Genomic DNA, 15,848 nt, shown 5'->3' with positions numbered 1-15,848 from the left:
GTTAATATGAGAGAAATCATTCACACATTAAAGAACTTACCTTGCTCTGACATTTCTTAGTTAGAGAATAGTACCTTTTTCTTTCAATTTTTATGATTCTTTACCACAGGGTGCTTAATGAGGAGATTTCTTAAAGTGGCCTTTTTGTGCCTATCTCTGTGTGTGCTTTCTTTCTGTCTCCAAGCATTTTCTTGGTTGAATTCACCACCCCTTCCTATGTGACTAGAATGCAGTCCCATTCAGTCTTGAAACCAAACCCCATCTGTGCAGATTAGGGACTTTGGGATGAAAAGTGGATGGCTTTCCTTGGTGTCTGATTTTCACACAGAAAAAAAGAACTCCTGGGCTAAATTGCTGCCTAAATGAAGGGTCCTTCTAAGACTTAACTAGTAACTCTAATGCTATTTTTAAAAGCCAACCATTCCTTGTTATGCATTGCAGCTGCATATTATAAAATGACATTTTTAAATACAAGAAAATGTAAAATCGCACTTTATTGTAGAAGAAAACATAGAGATGAGGCACTTAATAGAGGCAACTCTAATTCTTTGCTCAAACCAGCTTGGAAGAAAATGAATGACCCAATGTTTTATCCCATGGATTATTTTGTTTCTGCTTTTATGTCTTCAAAATGCAAGGTGCATACAGTATATGTGTGCAGTCCATCCATGCAATCAATATATGTGCACACATACACATACAGACTTACACACCCATCCTCTCATGCTGCCCCACATATTTTTTGCTTTATTCCCTTTTGATTAGTCCATTTGTTAAAATAAGGTAGCAATTTTATTTATTCAGTCTACAACTATGACAAATGTCATAAAATAAGCCATTACTATACATCTAATCTTACATCTCAAAACAGTATGAAACCACCTGCTGAATGGGGAAGTATTGTGTTTCTCCTACAATATTCAGTAAATGAATTCCACTTCTTAAAATTACCTTCCCGCTGTCTTTTTTCTTGTAAATCAGGTTAATTTTGCCATTAAGGCAAATGCCCATGTTTTATTAATCCATTCTTCTATTGTTGGCAGTCATTATGTACTAGTTTATAATATTCGTACTGCTTTCAGTGTGTATAAGACTAAATTTATTATGTTTATTTTTTACTGTACTTTCCATATAATTCAATGAAAAAACAAAATTCCAGATCCATTGGGATAGCATTGTAATTCCTGTTATTGAGCTTTTAATATTTTTTTAGAAATGGCATTCCCACTGTATGTGGTGAAAGTCCCCCATTCCTTTTATAATGTTTCCAGTTCTTACTTAGATTGTTCCAATTCATTATCAACTCACGCCGTTTAACAAAGCCTTAGCAAGCTTTGGCTCAGACTAAAAATTGTTGCGTAAATGTGGAAGGTCTTTTGTGTAAAAAAACCCTCAGATTCTAAATCTAGTCTTATGTTCCAGCCTATACTTTTAGATACGTTTTGCCTGGTTTATGTCATTGAATTTTCTCTCTTACATTTCTTTCAGGGCCAGGAACCTGAAAAAGACAACTTTGTCCCTCCAGGTAAATTTCTGCATTACTTCATAGATCAGATGCTTCAGACAAAACATTTATGGTTCTTTCTGGGGATTTTACAATGACTAAAGTTACTATTTATACCGTATAGCACTATCTGTAAATGAAGCTAAAGAGCTCAGGAGTTAATGCTTGACCCAAAGTTAAGTGTCGCCCACAATGATGAGCTTATTGCCAGAAAAATTGGGCTTAAACTTGACTGTAGCAAAAGTAGTTGGAGAGATTGCTATCTGCCCAAATCAATTTCTTATTTCTGTTTCCCATTTCACATGAAAATTATGGGTGTATCAAACCCAATAGCTACAGTTAATTTACATATTTCAGCCGGTTGCCGATGAACCAAATGGTTTGCGATGAGATGGGTTGGGTTATGACCCTCTTCACGTGATGGAGGCGGGGAAGCAAATAATTCTGGGAAACATTTCAAGGACTTTGCTCAATCTTTGTGGTTGAAAAAAAAAAAGGCCACAAGAAGTGGAGGCCAGTGTTGGATCTCAAATTCCTCAGTCACCGGGTCGTTTTCAAGAAGTTCAAGATGGAGTCTCATATTTATTAATAATGGTATTGGAAATAGATACAGTCAGAAAGACTCCCACTACAGCGTATCCATTCCTTCAAAACAAACTAAGGAAAATCCCCAGAACACTAAACAGGTTCACACAGTCCATGCTAAAGGATAGAAGGAAAAAGTAGGGAAACTGTCCCCAACCTCATCTCCACTATAATTCCCCCAACCCAACAACCACTATTCCACTATGCATCCCAAAGCATCCAAGTAAGGGCCTGGCAAGCCAAAGGCCTACACCGCCTAACTGATTTTAACAAAAAAGACCTTGAGCTTGTTTGGAGGCTCTGGCAGAGGAGCGTGGCTATTGTATACCCTTGACCAAAGAATGGTACACTCCTTCTGTATGAGATGGTTGTCGTCTTTCATTGATGCACATGGAGCAGTGAAGGAGACACCCGCCTAGCCAGCCAGATAAGCTGAATCAACCCTGGCAATTGATGGGGTGACAGATGTTGCAGCCAGATCGCCCTCACATCTGACTTTTACAAAAATGGCAACCCTAGATCAGCATGGGAAACACAGGACAAACTAGAGGACACGTAAATACCCTGGCTGAGCCATCACCAATTACATGCCAATCAAATAGAGTGCCACCTGCTCAGTAGTGGGTTTATTTAGACCTCCCTCCAATATGATTCTCACAAGGGTGTCTAAAGATTCACCAGGAATCTTGTAAGGGGATAGATTAAACGTTCTCTGACTTCTTGATAGAATTTACAGTAGAAAAACACAAAAGGCTGGTTCCAGCTCTAAATGATTGCAAGGATAGCACCTATCCTTGAAGAATACTTTAGAAAATCTGCTATCTAGGATTTTGGAGATATTAAAACATGTGATAAAAAAGCTTCTAAAAAGTACTATCACCACATTGGATACTTGTCTAGGTTATTATTTTAAATGGCTATATCCTTCTTGTACCCACTCATCTACTGCAAGAGATAAGGCAACATGTCAGAAAATGTTTGTGTATCTGTCTCATTGCAGATGCTGATTGCCCCTTGAAGGATGCAGCCAGCAGAAAAATAGCTAAAATCACAGTGAAGGTAAGAAGGGGCTGTGATTACTTACACCAAGCTCCTTTCCCCTCCCCACCTGGATTACAACATGGGCGTGAGAAATAACTGGCAAGAAAATAGCTCTGATGAAAATGGGGTGAAGGCATAAAAGCATGGTGTGGTGTAATGCCTTAAGAGAAGGATAGCATCTTGATCTATATTAGATTGTAGCATAGGAATGTAACTGGGGTATATTGTCCAGTTTCAGTTGGCAGGTTTTAGGAAAGCAAATAAATTGGAGAGGATGCAGAGACAACAGCAGATATTATAGAGCAGCTGGGAAAAGATTACTCATGTCCACATAGTAGTGAAAGAAGGTTTGATTATTATTATTTATTAAATTTGTATAGCTCCCTACCTCTGAAGATCTCAGGGAGATTCACAACAAAAAATTACAATACAAAAAATTGATATTGAGTATACTTTACATTATTTGTACTGTCCCAGAACTGCTAGTTAGAATAGATGATGCTTCATTTTCCTTCTGCAATCTGAAATTGGCTCTCATCTCTTATCCTTCAATTTTAGGCTAGAGAACACTGTCTGAACATGCTGAAAGAAGCACTGAGCAACAACCGGGAAGCAGCTCTAACAAGAGATGGGTAGGAAGTTATTATCTAGTCCGGGGGGAGCCCCATAGATCTCCGTAGGGCAAGCAGTGGGCATTTATGCAAGCCAGGGAATTTATGCAAGCCGGTGCATGGCACTAGGGGCTCATGTGCACATATCTCCCATCCAGCCCTCCCTTCATGAGGTGTGCAAGCCTCCCATTCTCTGCAGTGGCTCATGTGCTTTCCATGTGCATACTTGTGCACATGCAGTGGTAGTGATGGGAAGCAAGGAAGAGAGAGCTCCTGCCACCAGTGCTGGATCAACTTATATACCTTAACCTAATTTTATATGTCACAGCCATTTGCAAAATGCAGTGTTGTGGTTTGAAATACTTTCTCAGCCACCAGTAATATTATGCTGCAGGTTCCAACGTTTTAACATCTCATTCCCTCTCACTGCTTTTGGGAGCATGAGAAACAGGTGCCTGTTGTTCTAAGGTAGTTTTTAAAAGAACAATTTTTTATCATTTTATTAGTTGGGTTCTATTAATGTGTTTCTACAGGGTGAGTCTTTTAAAAGAGGCCCCGTGGAACATGTGTACTCTGTATCCACAGGGCCTCTTTTAAAGGACTCACCCTGTATATGTTCCAAAGTTGCACTGCGAAAGGTTTTGGGGTTTTTTTTTTGGTTTTGGAAGGGGGGCTATAAATAACTTCAGGTTTGTGGGGAAACTGCTTGAAACTTGTAGATCAAAACTTAAAGAAAGTTGAGCACTTCAAGTTAAATGTCATACTTTAAATTAGAATTCAAAATTGTGTACTCCTAAGGAAGACAATAGGGACGTGGGTGGTGCTGTGGGTTAAACCACAGAGCCTAGGACTTGCCGATCAGAAGGTCGGCGTTTCGAATCCCCGCGACAGGGTGAGCTCCCGTTGTGTGGTCCCTGCTCTTGCCAACCTAGCAGTTCGAAAGCACATCAAGTGCAAGTAGATAAATAGGTACCACTCTGGCAGGAAGGTAAACAGCATTTCCGTGTGCTGCTCTGGTTTGCCAGAAGCGGCTTAGTCATGCTGGCCACATGACCTTGAAGCTGTATGCTGGCTTCCTCGGCCAATAAAGCGAGATGAGCGCCGCAACCCCAGAGTCGGTCATGACTGGACCCTAATGGTCAGGGGTCCCTTTACCTTCACCTTTAAGGAAGACAATATTGTGTGCTAAAGCCAAAATAACATTTTTAAAATCATTTCTTGCAATATTTTCTGAATAGGTTGAGGTGGGTGTGCAAAAATGAATCTTAACAGCTACAACCCTGTTTTTTCTATGAAGCTTGCAATTTTCTTTAGTTCCCGCTAGAGGGTAGTAATATACTGCACAAACGTATTATTTTGAAATCACAGAGGAGGTTGTGATACTTCACTGATAACGGTAGAAATACCTTCATAATAGGGTAAAAGTAATCCAGAGGGGGGAAATATGCTCTTAGACCCCTGTCTTCTGCCCTGCCTCCCAACTGCCCACACAAACACCACATTAACCATAAGTTTCCACCAATATTTCTGCACCAAGATTTTAATTGTTAGTGTTCCAGCCTTTCTTCCATAGTAACTGACCTCACAGGTGTTGGAGAACTTCCTCTGTTATTGGAGAAATATGTCCCACTGCAATTGATCAAGCTGTTTTGTGTTTCAGCTCAGATGTTCTAGTACATGCTGTGGAAATGGAGTATGAAGCTTTCCAGGCCAGTAAAATGGCAAACCTGTACAAGGCGACTGTTTTAAAGAAGGTAAGAAATAGTTGGTAGTTTTAAGGGGCTTCATTTGATCTCCCTGATGTGTTGGTTTCTCAAATATGCAACTCTGCTAGAGAAAGTGGCTAGATATTTTCTGTGTGTGTACTATGGAGAAAACACTGCTTACTTCATCTTTTCTCATTGCTGTCTTAGAAGAGGGTGTTTGGGCAGACCCTTAATTTCTGCAGGCTAGAACTCAACTGAAGCAAAGCTCAGATGCGTAGTTTGGAGAATATGACAAAAGTTTTGACATCATTCTGAAAGCATTTCGTTTGTTTTTCTAATGAGCAGTGGGTTTTGAAGCTATACAGTTCTGCAAGCTTCATGTAATTCTGTGTTGCTTGTCGAAGAAATACAAATGGGCTCTAATTCATGGCCTGCTTTCCACTGATGGTCACTGAGGTGGTAATTCTAAACCACTTGAGTTATTGTCTTGACCTTCCATATGTATAAATCCATACTTTGAGTGGTTTTAAGCATTACAGAAAAGTGCATTGCTCCAACTGCCTAATATACAATCACTTCTGCCTTGTTTTGGCAGTGCTCAGCTAACATCTGGAGCAGTTTTTTGTACACCGCTTAGAGATATTTTAAAATATATTAAGCAGTATAGAAATTGCCATACTTTGCCGTGTATAAGACTAGGTTTTTTTTTTTACTAAAAAATAATGTTAAAAGGAAAGATAGTCTTATACATGGGGGCAATCTCCCCCCATTTTCTTAGTTTTGAGTCCCCAAAACTAGGGGGCGCATTATACATGGGGGCGTGTTATACACGAAAAAATACGGTAAACAATCAGTCAACTTAGCGCCAGAGTGAGGATCTGGTTCTGGCGGCCTGGCTCTTCCATTCCCCCCACCTCCTGTGAGTCAATAAACTTTGGCTGCAGCTCATGCTTAGTGCAGAGAGAGCTTAACTAGAACCCCAGTTTAGATCAAACGCTAAGCCAAACTTCGGCTTAGCTTAGTTCAGCAGCAAAAAGGACCAGGAAGGAACAAAGCAGCTGCCAGCTCCTCTCTGGGAAATTGCACAAAACAAATAAAATACCGTGAAAATCCCTGAAACAAGAAGTAATCAACTAGAAATATTATCTTGTGGAAATCAACTAAATAATAAAAATTAAAAAGCTTAAGGGAAAAAATTAGAAAAACCTAAAATAGAACAAAGCCTTAACTGGCTACAAACCTCGTTTCACTGAACTACTCAGTTTCCTCAGAAGGAAATAGAAAAATCATAAACTTTAAATTTCCAAAATTCAAACGTATTATAATCCTGGCTCGACCAAGGAGCTGAAGTACCAGTAAATGAACAATAGCAAACCTAATTGAAGTGCATCCAAGCTAGAATGTTACAAGAATGGACCCTGTGCTGTATTAAGGCATTACTGGTCACTTAGAGAATTAAGGGTGGTGCGAATTCCGCATCAATTAGTTTGGACAAGAAGAGCAGAATTTGTGAACCCTGTGCTTGCTTTGTGTTGCAAAAAATGCTGTGCATAAGAGAGCTTATCAAGACAACTTTCCCCTTTCTTGTTACATAAAGGTAACCGAAATTAACAAGGCTTCCAAAGATGGGGAGCTGTATTCCACCCTTGGAGTCAATGGCAGTTCCAAGTTGAAGACTGAACCAGTGGCAACAGCTGATGATGGCTTCATCCCTGCGTCCAAGGTGAATACGGTAAGTGCAAATAGGCACTATTAGAACCTTAAATAGCATTCTCTATCTATCTATCATCTATCTATCTATCTATCTATCTATCTATCTATCTATCTATCTATCTATCTATCATCTATCTATCTATCTAAAAGTGATTTTGCAGCAGCAACCTGTGTCCTGGTGTCTATGAGGTTTCCATTTTTTCTCTATGGAAAACATTAATGTGTGAGGTGGTCTTTGAGTTTAAGGCGCATCTACAGTTTGCCTGGACTAGGATTTGATTTCCAAGACAGAAGGCAGGTAGGCAAAAACTAGCCCTCTAGCTACCTCTCATCTTATTTCTTTCTAATGTAGTTCAAACCCAAGAGGGTGGGGATTGGATTTCGGAAGTCATCTGATGTATTCCAGTCCACTTCAGAAGTTCTGGCTGCCAAGGGAGATGATGGAGTTAAGCCTTTGAAGGAGGACGTTAACCAGAAGGGAAGCCACCACTGTGACCCTGAGCCTATGGACATTAATGGCACACTTGAGAGACAGGCGAAAGTGGCTGAAGAAGTTTGCCAAAATGCCGAGGAGGTTCCTGAGAAGAAGGGGCAGCAAAGCTCCTCTGATGCTATAGCCTGCTTGGGAGTTAGTCCCACCAAGAGAGGCAAACCCAGTAAGAAACAGCTGCTGTTGGCAGAAGCAGCTAGGAAAGACTCTCAGAAGATATCAAAATTCTTCTCCATCCCCAAAGCAGGGTCCTTGGTGTCAGAGCTTGATTTGGCAGAAGAGAACAACTGCTACCATGATGAACTACCTCACTTTCCTTCCCAAAGAACGTGTGACAAGAAAGCAGAATCTCAGGAAACTGAAATGGTCTCCAAAGAAGAAAGAGCTAGCGCATCCCGTGTAGGAGAGGAAGAATCAGAAAAAGCAGGAGAAGGTCTGACTGTTAGAATTCCTAGCTCAGGAATAGAACCCTCATGCTCAGGAACAACCTTTGGAAAACCAAGGTGAGGTGTATATTTCCTTGTTGTTGCTCTTTCCCAGCCTCCCAACTGATACCCACCCAATTCCCAGTTGGTAGAAGGTTAGAAGAAAAGTGATTATTCATAAGCTGTTCCTTCACAATTGTATTTAAGACTCAGGCTGAAGGCAGCCGTTGAATTGACATAGCTCTGATCTGGACCGTTGGCAAAGGCTTTTAGAACAGAAGCAAAGGTGTCTGGGCTGTAAATCAGGAGGATGGTTAGAACTGAGTTTGGAGTTGCAGAAGCAGGCCTGAGTCGGGCATTCCATGGGTGTTAACTATCTGTAACTAATTTCCACAATAATAATATTGCTAGTCGAGTAAAATCTTTCTAAACAGCAAATGGATGATAAATATGCTTGGATTGCTTAAATTCACAGATTTCTCAGCTGAATCAGTCTTTAAAATATATTTCAAATATTTATTAGGCTGTGCTTTTAAAATTAAGGTGGTTACAGATGTTTTGTGGGTGGCATCTGTGTCTGTTGCAGGAGCTGCTAATAGAATTTGTTAGTTTTAAAAATCAGGGCCCCAACTCAATTTTTTATTTCCGTAGCTCACCTGTTGAAAACCACGTCAAGACTGTTGTTTTTACTGCTTCCTTTGAATACCATAAATATACCATCCTTGAACAAATTATCTGATTGTTCCTATCCCCCCACAGAGTTAAGCCTTTCATTGAAGATGGAATAACAAACAGTTGTCGAAACCATAATGGAAAGAGACCAGGGTCAGCTGAGGTGATACTTCATTACTATTATTAAATCCCCTTCTCTCTCTTGCATAGGAGCACACACAAAAACATCCCTGAGATACAGGCGAAGCATGCTTTGCAGGAACTTACAGTGGGAAAGCTCACTCAGTCCTTAGGATGGGACTAAGGTGTGGCCATTGGAATATGCATGCATGGTTAATATTACTGGGGTAGCAGGAAGAGTGGTCCCCATTTGGCATGTGTGGGGCAAATCCCAGGAGGCCACACATGTTTGTTTGTTGTAAAGAATGTTGTGTCAACTTAAAGACTAAGAAATATATTGTGGCATCAAATTTTGTGAGCTGGAGGCATTAGAAGAATGAAGTGGTTACCTACATTCCAAGTATTAAGAGATGAAAGGTTTTTGTTTTTTTTAATGAGATCAAAGGACTATGCAGAAGCCTATTTATACACAGAGCACAAAGGGGGGAAAAGATTCAATCAGCAAGGGTGTGACCTGCTCCCAACTATGTGGGCCATTGGTAATGAATAGGCATAGCAAGAGCAATTATACACAAATACCTGAAGAGGGACATTTACTTTCTTAGGTGAGCTAGCCACACTCTGTTTCTGGAAGGTTTAAAGTGTTTGGAAAGGATCTTTACCCCGTCCCTTGACATTAGGAAGGCACAAAGAAATAGGTTAGGAAACTCTGGTAGATTGCTGGCCGAGGCTATGCGTTCCCTGTTTCTCACAACATTCCTTTCATGAGTATTTGTTCCTCTCTTGTTCTCGCTCAAGGATCTGGGAAGCCCTTCTGGAAAGAGGCTACGGATGATGACCAAGTCTTCCATCACATTGCAATCAGAGGGGAAAGCTGATGGGCTGATGAAAAAGAAAGTCACGTTTGATCCCAATTTGTCACAGGTTGATAAAGAAGGAACAACCAGAATCATCCAGCCAACTACAAAGGCATTGTCACTTAAGGAAACGGCAGACATTGTTGTAAAATACTTGACCCCTTTCTACAAAGGTGGCAGATTTGCTTCCAAGGTTGGTTATGAGCCATGTTGCTTTTTCCTCCTCTTGAAGGGGTGCCTAGAAGTAGTGTTGTCTGTCCTATCTAACTGGCAGCATGGAGAGACCATTTCCACTATATTGGCCAGTGTCTTGGGTCCCTTGTAGGGTGAGGGTAAACCATTTCTGGAAAGAGCAGGGTATATTACCCTTTCCCATAGCCAATGTTCAGTGAGCTAGATGGACAATATCAGAAAAAAATACTGGTGGGACAACAGTACAATGGTACCTCGGGTTACATATGCTTCAGGTTACATACGCTTCAGGTTACATACTCTCCTAACCCAGAAATAGTACCTCGGGTTAAGAACTTTGCTTCAGGATGAGAACAGAAATCGCGTGGTGGCAGCACAGCGGCAGTGAGAGGCCCCATTAGCTAAAGTGGTGCTTCAGGTTAAGAACAGTTTCAGCCTAAGAACGGACCTCCGGAACGAATTAAGTATTTAACCCGAGGTTAAGAACGGACCTCCGGAACGAATTAAGTACTTAACCCGAGGTACCACTGTACTCTTATTCTGTGTTTGTTTTTAAATCGTGTGTGGTAGTAATGAGAGCTTAAATACTTACATTGTGACTTTGTTCCTTAGGAACTTCTTGCAGTTCAACAAGTTTCACTTCTACAAGACATTGGTTTTTTTTTTAATTATTTCTAAGTGATTAGTTCATTAGGTCAGATACATGTCTTGGGTGCTGCACAACTAGAAGATGCTAGGTCCTACCATGTTGGTCTCGGCACCTAGTCATTAGAATATGGGAAACGTTATAGGAGTACCAAGATGTCCCAGAGAGTACACAAAAGCAATCATATGTCAGTGAGGGTGAGAACCCTGTTATGCTCATTCTGTTTCTTCATCCCTAATTGGCAGGATTTGTTTAAAGGGTTTGCCCGGCACCTCTCTCACTTACTGGCTGCAGACAAGGGTCCTCTCCGTAAGACAGGTGAGTTATCAGGTGATGGCTGGGGAGGAATGTCTAGTGCCTTGTACCAGTAGAACCTGGATCTAACACCAGTACAAAATGATCAGGCAGCCAGCTGTGTATGGTGGGTGGGGGGTAGGGTAAAATAATCTAATATGTGTAATTGAAGAAAATATTTGAAATATGCAAGTGGTGTATCTAAGGTATAGGAATTGGAAGGTGTATGTGGAATGTGGTGTCAGCACATAGTTTTCATTCCTTAGCATCTCCTCGGTGTTTCGGTGGTAGATCATTTCATTCTCCCCGAGTCCCCTATTCTTTAAACAGCATTTGCCACTGGAATATTTTCATGGTTCAGAGCATTTGTGCAAACTAACCTAATTTTGCTTGTGTGTTATTGGGAAGGGAGGTTTATGCAGATTCTTTTTTTTCATAGATGGCCTGGAGACAAAGTTAAATGATACTATAGTTAACAGTGGTGAACAAGGTTGGGCATCAGTGTATTGTGTGTTACTTTCTGTTTGTAGTAAAAGAAGAAGCACAGAGACTGATCAAGGAATTTTTCAAAACCCGTGACAAGTGTGAAAATGAGACAGACTGGCAGGAGCTAACCAGCTTGGAAACATGACACCTGAAAGGCACTGGTTTTGTCTGCTTCCTGTGGCTGCTGGACCCCAAGCACTTAAAGGAATCATCGTAGCTCTGGGAGTCGGGTGGTGGTGGACCCAGTTAAGCACTGGCCTGGGGGAAAGGCCTTTGAGTTGTTATCCTAGCTAGGAAAAGTCTGTTGTGCAGATGAAGTCACCAATTTTAAGTTACAAGGCTGCCCTGTGATACAGTCAACTTTGCTTGTTTTAGACATACCACAAGATTGTAATTGATTCTTTCGCTGACTAGGAATCTTGCTGCTACCCAAGATTTCCTGCCTCAACCCCCAGTCCGTTACTATGTTTTTTAATTAGCAGCAGCAACATCACTCAGAGTTGTCATGGAATACATTTACTTTGAAGAAGGCTTTCTCGTTTTGATACAGTGGAAGGGAGTCTGGCAGAGCTGCTTTGCCCAGGTCCCTTTTGATTTGTGTTGTTTGTGCTGAAAAGTGTCTCCTTGCACTAGAATTATTATTTTTTAAACTGTGCATATTGCAGTAAGAATGAGAAGTGCTGCCAGGGACAATTCTCTCTGTCAGAAAGTAAATTTAGGGCCTAACTAAAGGTTGCATGAAATCAATCTACAGTATAATAAAATCAGAAAGCTACCTCTTTAAACAGAGAGAAGCTGCTATGGGAAGCGGGTGATTTTGTAACAACAACAGGGCAAGGGATGTTATTGGTGCCAGTTCTTGCCAGCTGTGTTATCCCAAATGACTCCACTCTCACATGAGGTTGCGAAATACATGTTTGCCAACTTCTATGCTCCCCATGGCCATCAGAGTTGTGTTACATACAAATGCATGCAACATGTAGTGAGACACTAATACAATTTTATTTTTCAGGAGAGAACAGCCTTCTTCAAGGCTTGAGGGCATGTCCTTGCTTACATAAGTTGAAGAGTTTTATATTTTGTGAAACCTCAGGAATAAATAGAGGCCATGGGGCAACCCTTCCCACCAAATTCTATTTGGTGGCTACCAGTGTTTATATTCTGGTTTTTTTTGTTTGCAGTAAACAGTTGTATCCAGGAGGACTACCTTCTGATGAAAAGGCCTAATACATGTTTCAGGAAAGTTGTTGCCATTGCAATGTATAATTGCATTTTTCTTTGTGCATATGGAATAAGTCTAAAGAAATCAGAAACCTTTGCAAATAGCTTATTACTGACATGTGATTCCAGGTAGGTTCACATTAGGGCTGCTTCAAAATCTCTGTGATGACAGGCGCGTTTGATGCACGGTAAGGAGTCCTGGACATTTGCACCTGCAGAAAACATGAGTGTGTTGCATGTGCAGAACTATGTTTTTCAGGTGTATATGCAAAATACTTTACAGGTTATTATATGAGATGTAGCCATTTGTATTAGCCACTTTGTATTGTCCATCAGGATGTTAAAAGAACCAGCCTTCCAAATATCACAGTTGACTGGGCAGAGGTGAGTCTGCACAGCAGAGTCTTTGGTATGAGGGCTGTGCAAGTATTCACTTAAAGCCATATTGCTGCATTGTGCCTCTCATGTCATCTTATCAGACTACTGTGACAAAATTGCCCAGGGGTTTTAGCAGGAAGATGCTGCTTTATTTATGTATAGTTCAAGTTTGGCATAGACTGTAGATTCCCTGCTGGGATTATGGTTTTTTACAATTGTATTTTCTTCTTCTGTGCCTTAGAGAAGCATTAACCTTTTCCTTTAGTGGAAACTCCCTAGACAAAGGTGGGCCTGGCAGAGGGACCCCCTTCTTAATAGCTTGCACTTGGGAGCTAGGGGTTTGTTACTTTAAAAGGTTCATGGTGAGCTGCTAATAAAATGAATGTTAAAGAGCTTATACTGCTTAATCTCATTATTTTTACCACTGGAAATCACACATACAAAGGAAGGATCTTCCTACCCACCTTGGGAGAGGAAGAAGCAGCCAAGATAACATCACCCAGCCCCATACTGCTCTGGCTCTCGTAAGAAAGAGTGGTAGGGGGGTTTGATCAGCTGAGAGGCGAGCTTCCTGGCCCCCTCCAGTTTGCATAAGCCACTTGTCTGCTTAGGCAAAGGCGAGCAGCAGCCAAGCGCATGGAGCCTGAGAAGCAAGTTCTCAGCTCTGTGCATCTGCCTGCCTTTGCCATCTGAAGGCAGCTCAGGAGTCGTGATGTGAACGCCATACCGGTTTCAGACAATGAATCGCGGTAGCGGCCCAGCTCTAGCTGTCAAAACCATTACAAAATCTATCATACCACGAGCAACAATCAACAGTTTGCCACCCCTCAAGGGCGACATTATTGCCAAACAATGAAGAGTAAATAGGATGGTGCCAGGCAAGCGTCTCTTGGTAGGGCATTCTGCCCCTGTGGTCTGTAAGGAGGGACATATTCCAGTTTTTCTACTATTCAGATCCACACATGAATGATATCTACAATAACTACCCCTTTGTTGGCATTTTTGAGTGCTCTGTATTGGGGCAGGGACACAGACTTAAATCACAAAGGAATATTTGTACTGATGCTGCTCAGAGCACATATATGAACCACAATTAAACAAGCATCAAGGAGAGTCACGACAGCCATTGAGGACAGTAAAGGTAGAATGCCAGGGTTTTAATAATACCTGAACATCTAGGTATTGTAAATTTGTCAGCGCCAGTAACAGTGAAAGTCAGCAATGCTTTGGTAAACCTGGATCTGCTTTTAGCACAACAAACTGTAAATACCCGTGTCCTTCCTTGAACTTCATTACATGTAATAAGAAGCATGTCTAGATCTGTTAAGCTAGTTTTGCTCTCTAGTAACTGAAAGGCTAAACATTTTTTTTTTAAAAAAAACAACGCATCTGAATAAAGAGGGAAAATCTGCTGCAGTGAGGTTTGCTTAGGAGGCAGAACAAGAACCAAGGTAACAGTGCTTACTTCAGATGCTTGCGATGAACAGAATTTGCATGAAGCTTTATGATTTCAGAGTTCAAAAAAATACATTTCTGCCACTCACTAAGCCTCAGATTCGGTTTCTTCTAGGATGATGGCAATCGTGTGGTACAATGCTTTAGCCTGTCAAGATAGAAACTTCAATGAAACAAAAGTCCCTCATCTGCCATCTCTACTTCCTTCTCCCTCATTTTGAGAAATCGTTTCATTTTGTACTTGCACCTCTACTTTCCAAAAGGAAGCCTACATCAACTAAAAAAACAATTTTAAGTGAGATCCAGATGGAGCCTTCGTTTACTAGAGCTTGGTGTTCCTTGTGAAAGTAATTTTAAAAAAAAAACAAAATCCAGTAGTCAAAAGCCTTGTAGTTAACTTGTTTTCCCTTATGGCGGTCTTTCTCCTGCTTCAAAAGCAACACTCTCCTGTGGTTCAGCTACACAGGTTGGCAGTAGCACCTCCAGGGAACCACGTGCAGGAACAGTGGGTTTAGTTCCAGATAAAAGACTCCTCACTATGCTCTTTTCCTGCAGGCCAGAGATGTACCCTATCCCCAAGCATACAGCATGGATGCTGCAGAACAGGCTTCCTGCCTTTAATCCCATGAGTTGCTGCCTTCTAGCAGCAGAACATACCTCTTTGTAGCATACCAGTCAGTGCCTTGGGGTAGCTAGAAATTCACTTAGAATCATAGAATCATAGAGTTGGAAGAGACCACAAGGGCCATCGAGTCCAACCCCCTGCCAAGCAGGAAACTTGATTTTAACCTCTAGAAATAAGTTCTGCCAAGAGCCCTGAATGACTGGTTGTAGAAAGAGCAGGCTTCTATTATGGTGTATTGCACTAGGGGAATGCCACAAACCAGAAATAAGACTAATTTAAGGCCGTAGAATACTGCTAAACCCTTGAAAGATTTGGATCTCCCAACTGTGCTGTGTCTGTTTTTGTAAACTTGGTTACGGCCCAAAATGTGCAAAGCTAAAAATTACATCTGGATCTTTTAACTTAAGAGGCGACAACCAGGGATATTACCTGCTTCAATTCAAACCAAATCGTTTTGGGATCTGCTGCTGAGCCGTAGTTAATTTCCAGGCCAGGAAGCCCAGATTCATTCATGGGGCGCAAAGTCCGCATCCTCTGTATCGTCGCCAGTGGAATGAGGCTGTGAAGGTTCTGGGTGAAGGGAGGGAAACTGCCGTTAGGACACGTATATTGCAGTGGAGGATCAAAATGACCTTCTGGATCAGGTCAGTGACTCATCTCATGGCAGCGTCCTGTTCTCATAAGTAGCCAATCATATGAGAAGTTAATTCCTGTTATTTTGTCCACACGAGCTTTCACAGAATTTAATGCATGTTTCAAATTGCCTTTTAGGAGTCCTAATTCAACAGCAGTCCTCTGAACTGAGCAAATATTCATAGCAGAGTCTC

At 41.3% G+C, this 15,848-nt stretch overlaps 2 protein-coding genes across 8 annotated transcripts in view; one reads left to right on the top strand and one right to left on the bottom strand.

Annotated features, from left to right (window-relative positions):
- RECQL5 (RecQ like helicase 5) overlaps positions 1–13,338 on the top strand; it is a 48,236-nt gene extending 34,898 nt beyond the window's left edge. For 5 of the 7 annotated variants that reach the window (XM_081899586.1, XM_081899588.1, XM_081899587.1 and 2 more), the window contains 10 exons: positions 1,489–1,525; positions 3,090–3,148; positions 3,689–3,762; positions 5,402–5,495; positions 7,045–7,179; positions 7,513–8,153; positions 8,835–8,910; positions 9,666–9,917; positions 10,808–10,880; positions 11,387–13,338. In XM_081899586.1, the coding sequence (XP_081755712.1) occupies positions 1,489–1,525; positions 3,090–3,148; positions 3,689–3,762; positions 5,402–5,495; positions 7,045–7,179; positions 7,513–8,153; positions 8,835–8,910; positions 9,666–9,917; positions 10,808–10,880; positions 11,387–11,487 (1,542 nt within the window). In that variant the 3' untranslated portion in view covers positions 11,488–13,338. Of the gene's footprint in view, positions 1–1,488; positions 1,526–3,089; positions 3,149–3,688; positions 3,763–5,401; positions 5,496–7,044; positions 7,180–7,512; positions 8,154–8,834; positions 8,911–9,665; positions 9,918–10,807; positions 10,881–11,386 lie in introns of those variants that run through there. The other 2 variants (XM_081899589.1, XM_081899590.1) reach the window with 2 other exon arrangements.
- A 734-nt stretch (positions 13,339–14,072) lies between these two features.
- The window catches only part of MYO15B (myosin XVB), an 83,038-nt gene continuing 81,262 nt past the window's right edge, over positions 14,073–15,848 (bottom strand). Inside the window, exons 64-65 of the mRNA XM_081896670.1 lie at positions 15,451–15,591; positions 14,073–14,544 (exon numbers count right to left, since the gene is read on the bottom strand). Of these exons, the coding sequence (XP_081752796.1) occupies positions 14,485–14,544; positions 15,451–15,591 (201 nt within the window). The 3' untranslated portion in view covers positions 14,073–14,484. The remainder of the gene's footprint in view (positions 14,545–15,450; positions 15,592–15,848) is intronic.

This window comes from Podarcis melisellensis (genome assembly GCF_964234715.1).
Source record: "Podarcis melisellensis genome assembly, chromosome: 2".
Taxonomy (NCBI): Eukaryota; Metazoa; Chordata; class Lepidosauria; order Squamata; family Lacertidae; genus Podarcis; species Podarcis melisellensis.
This window is presented reverse-complemented; position numbering and strand designations above follow the sequence as displayed.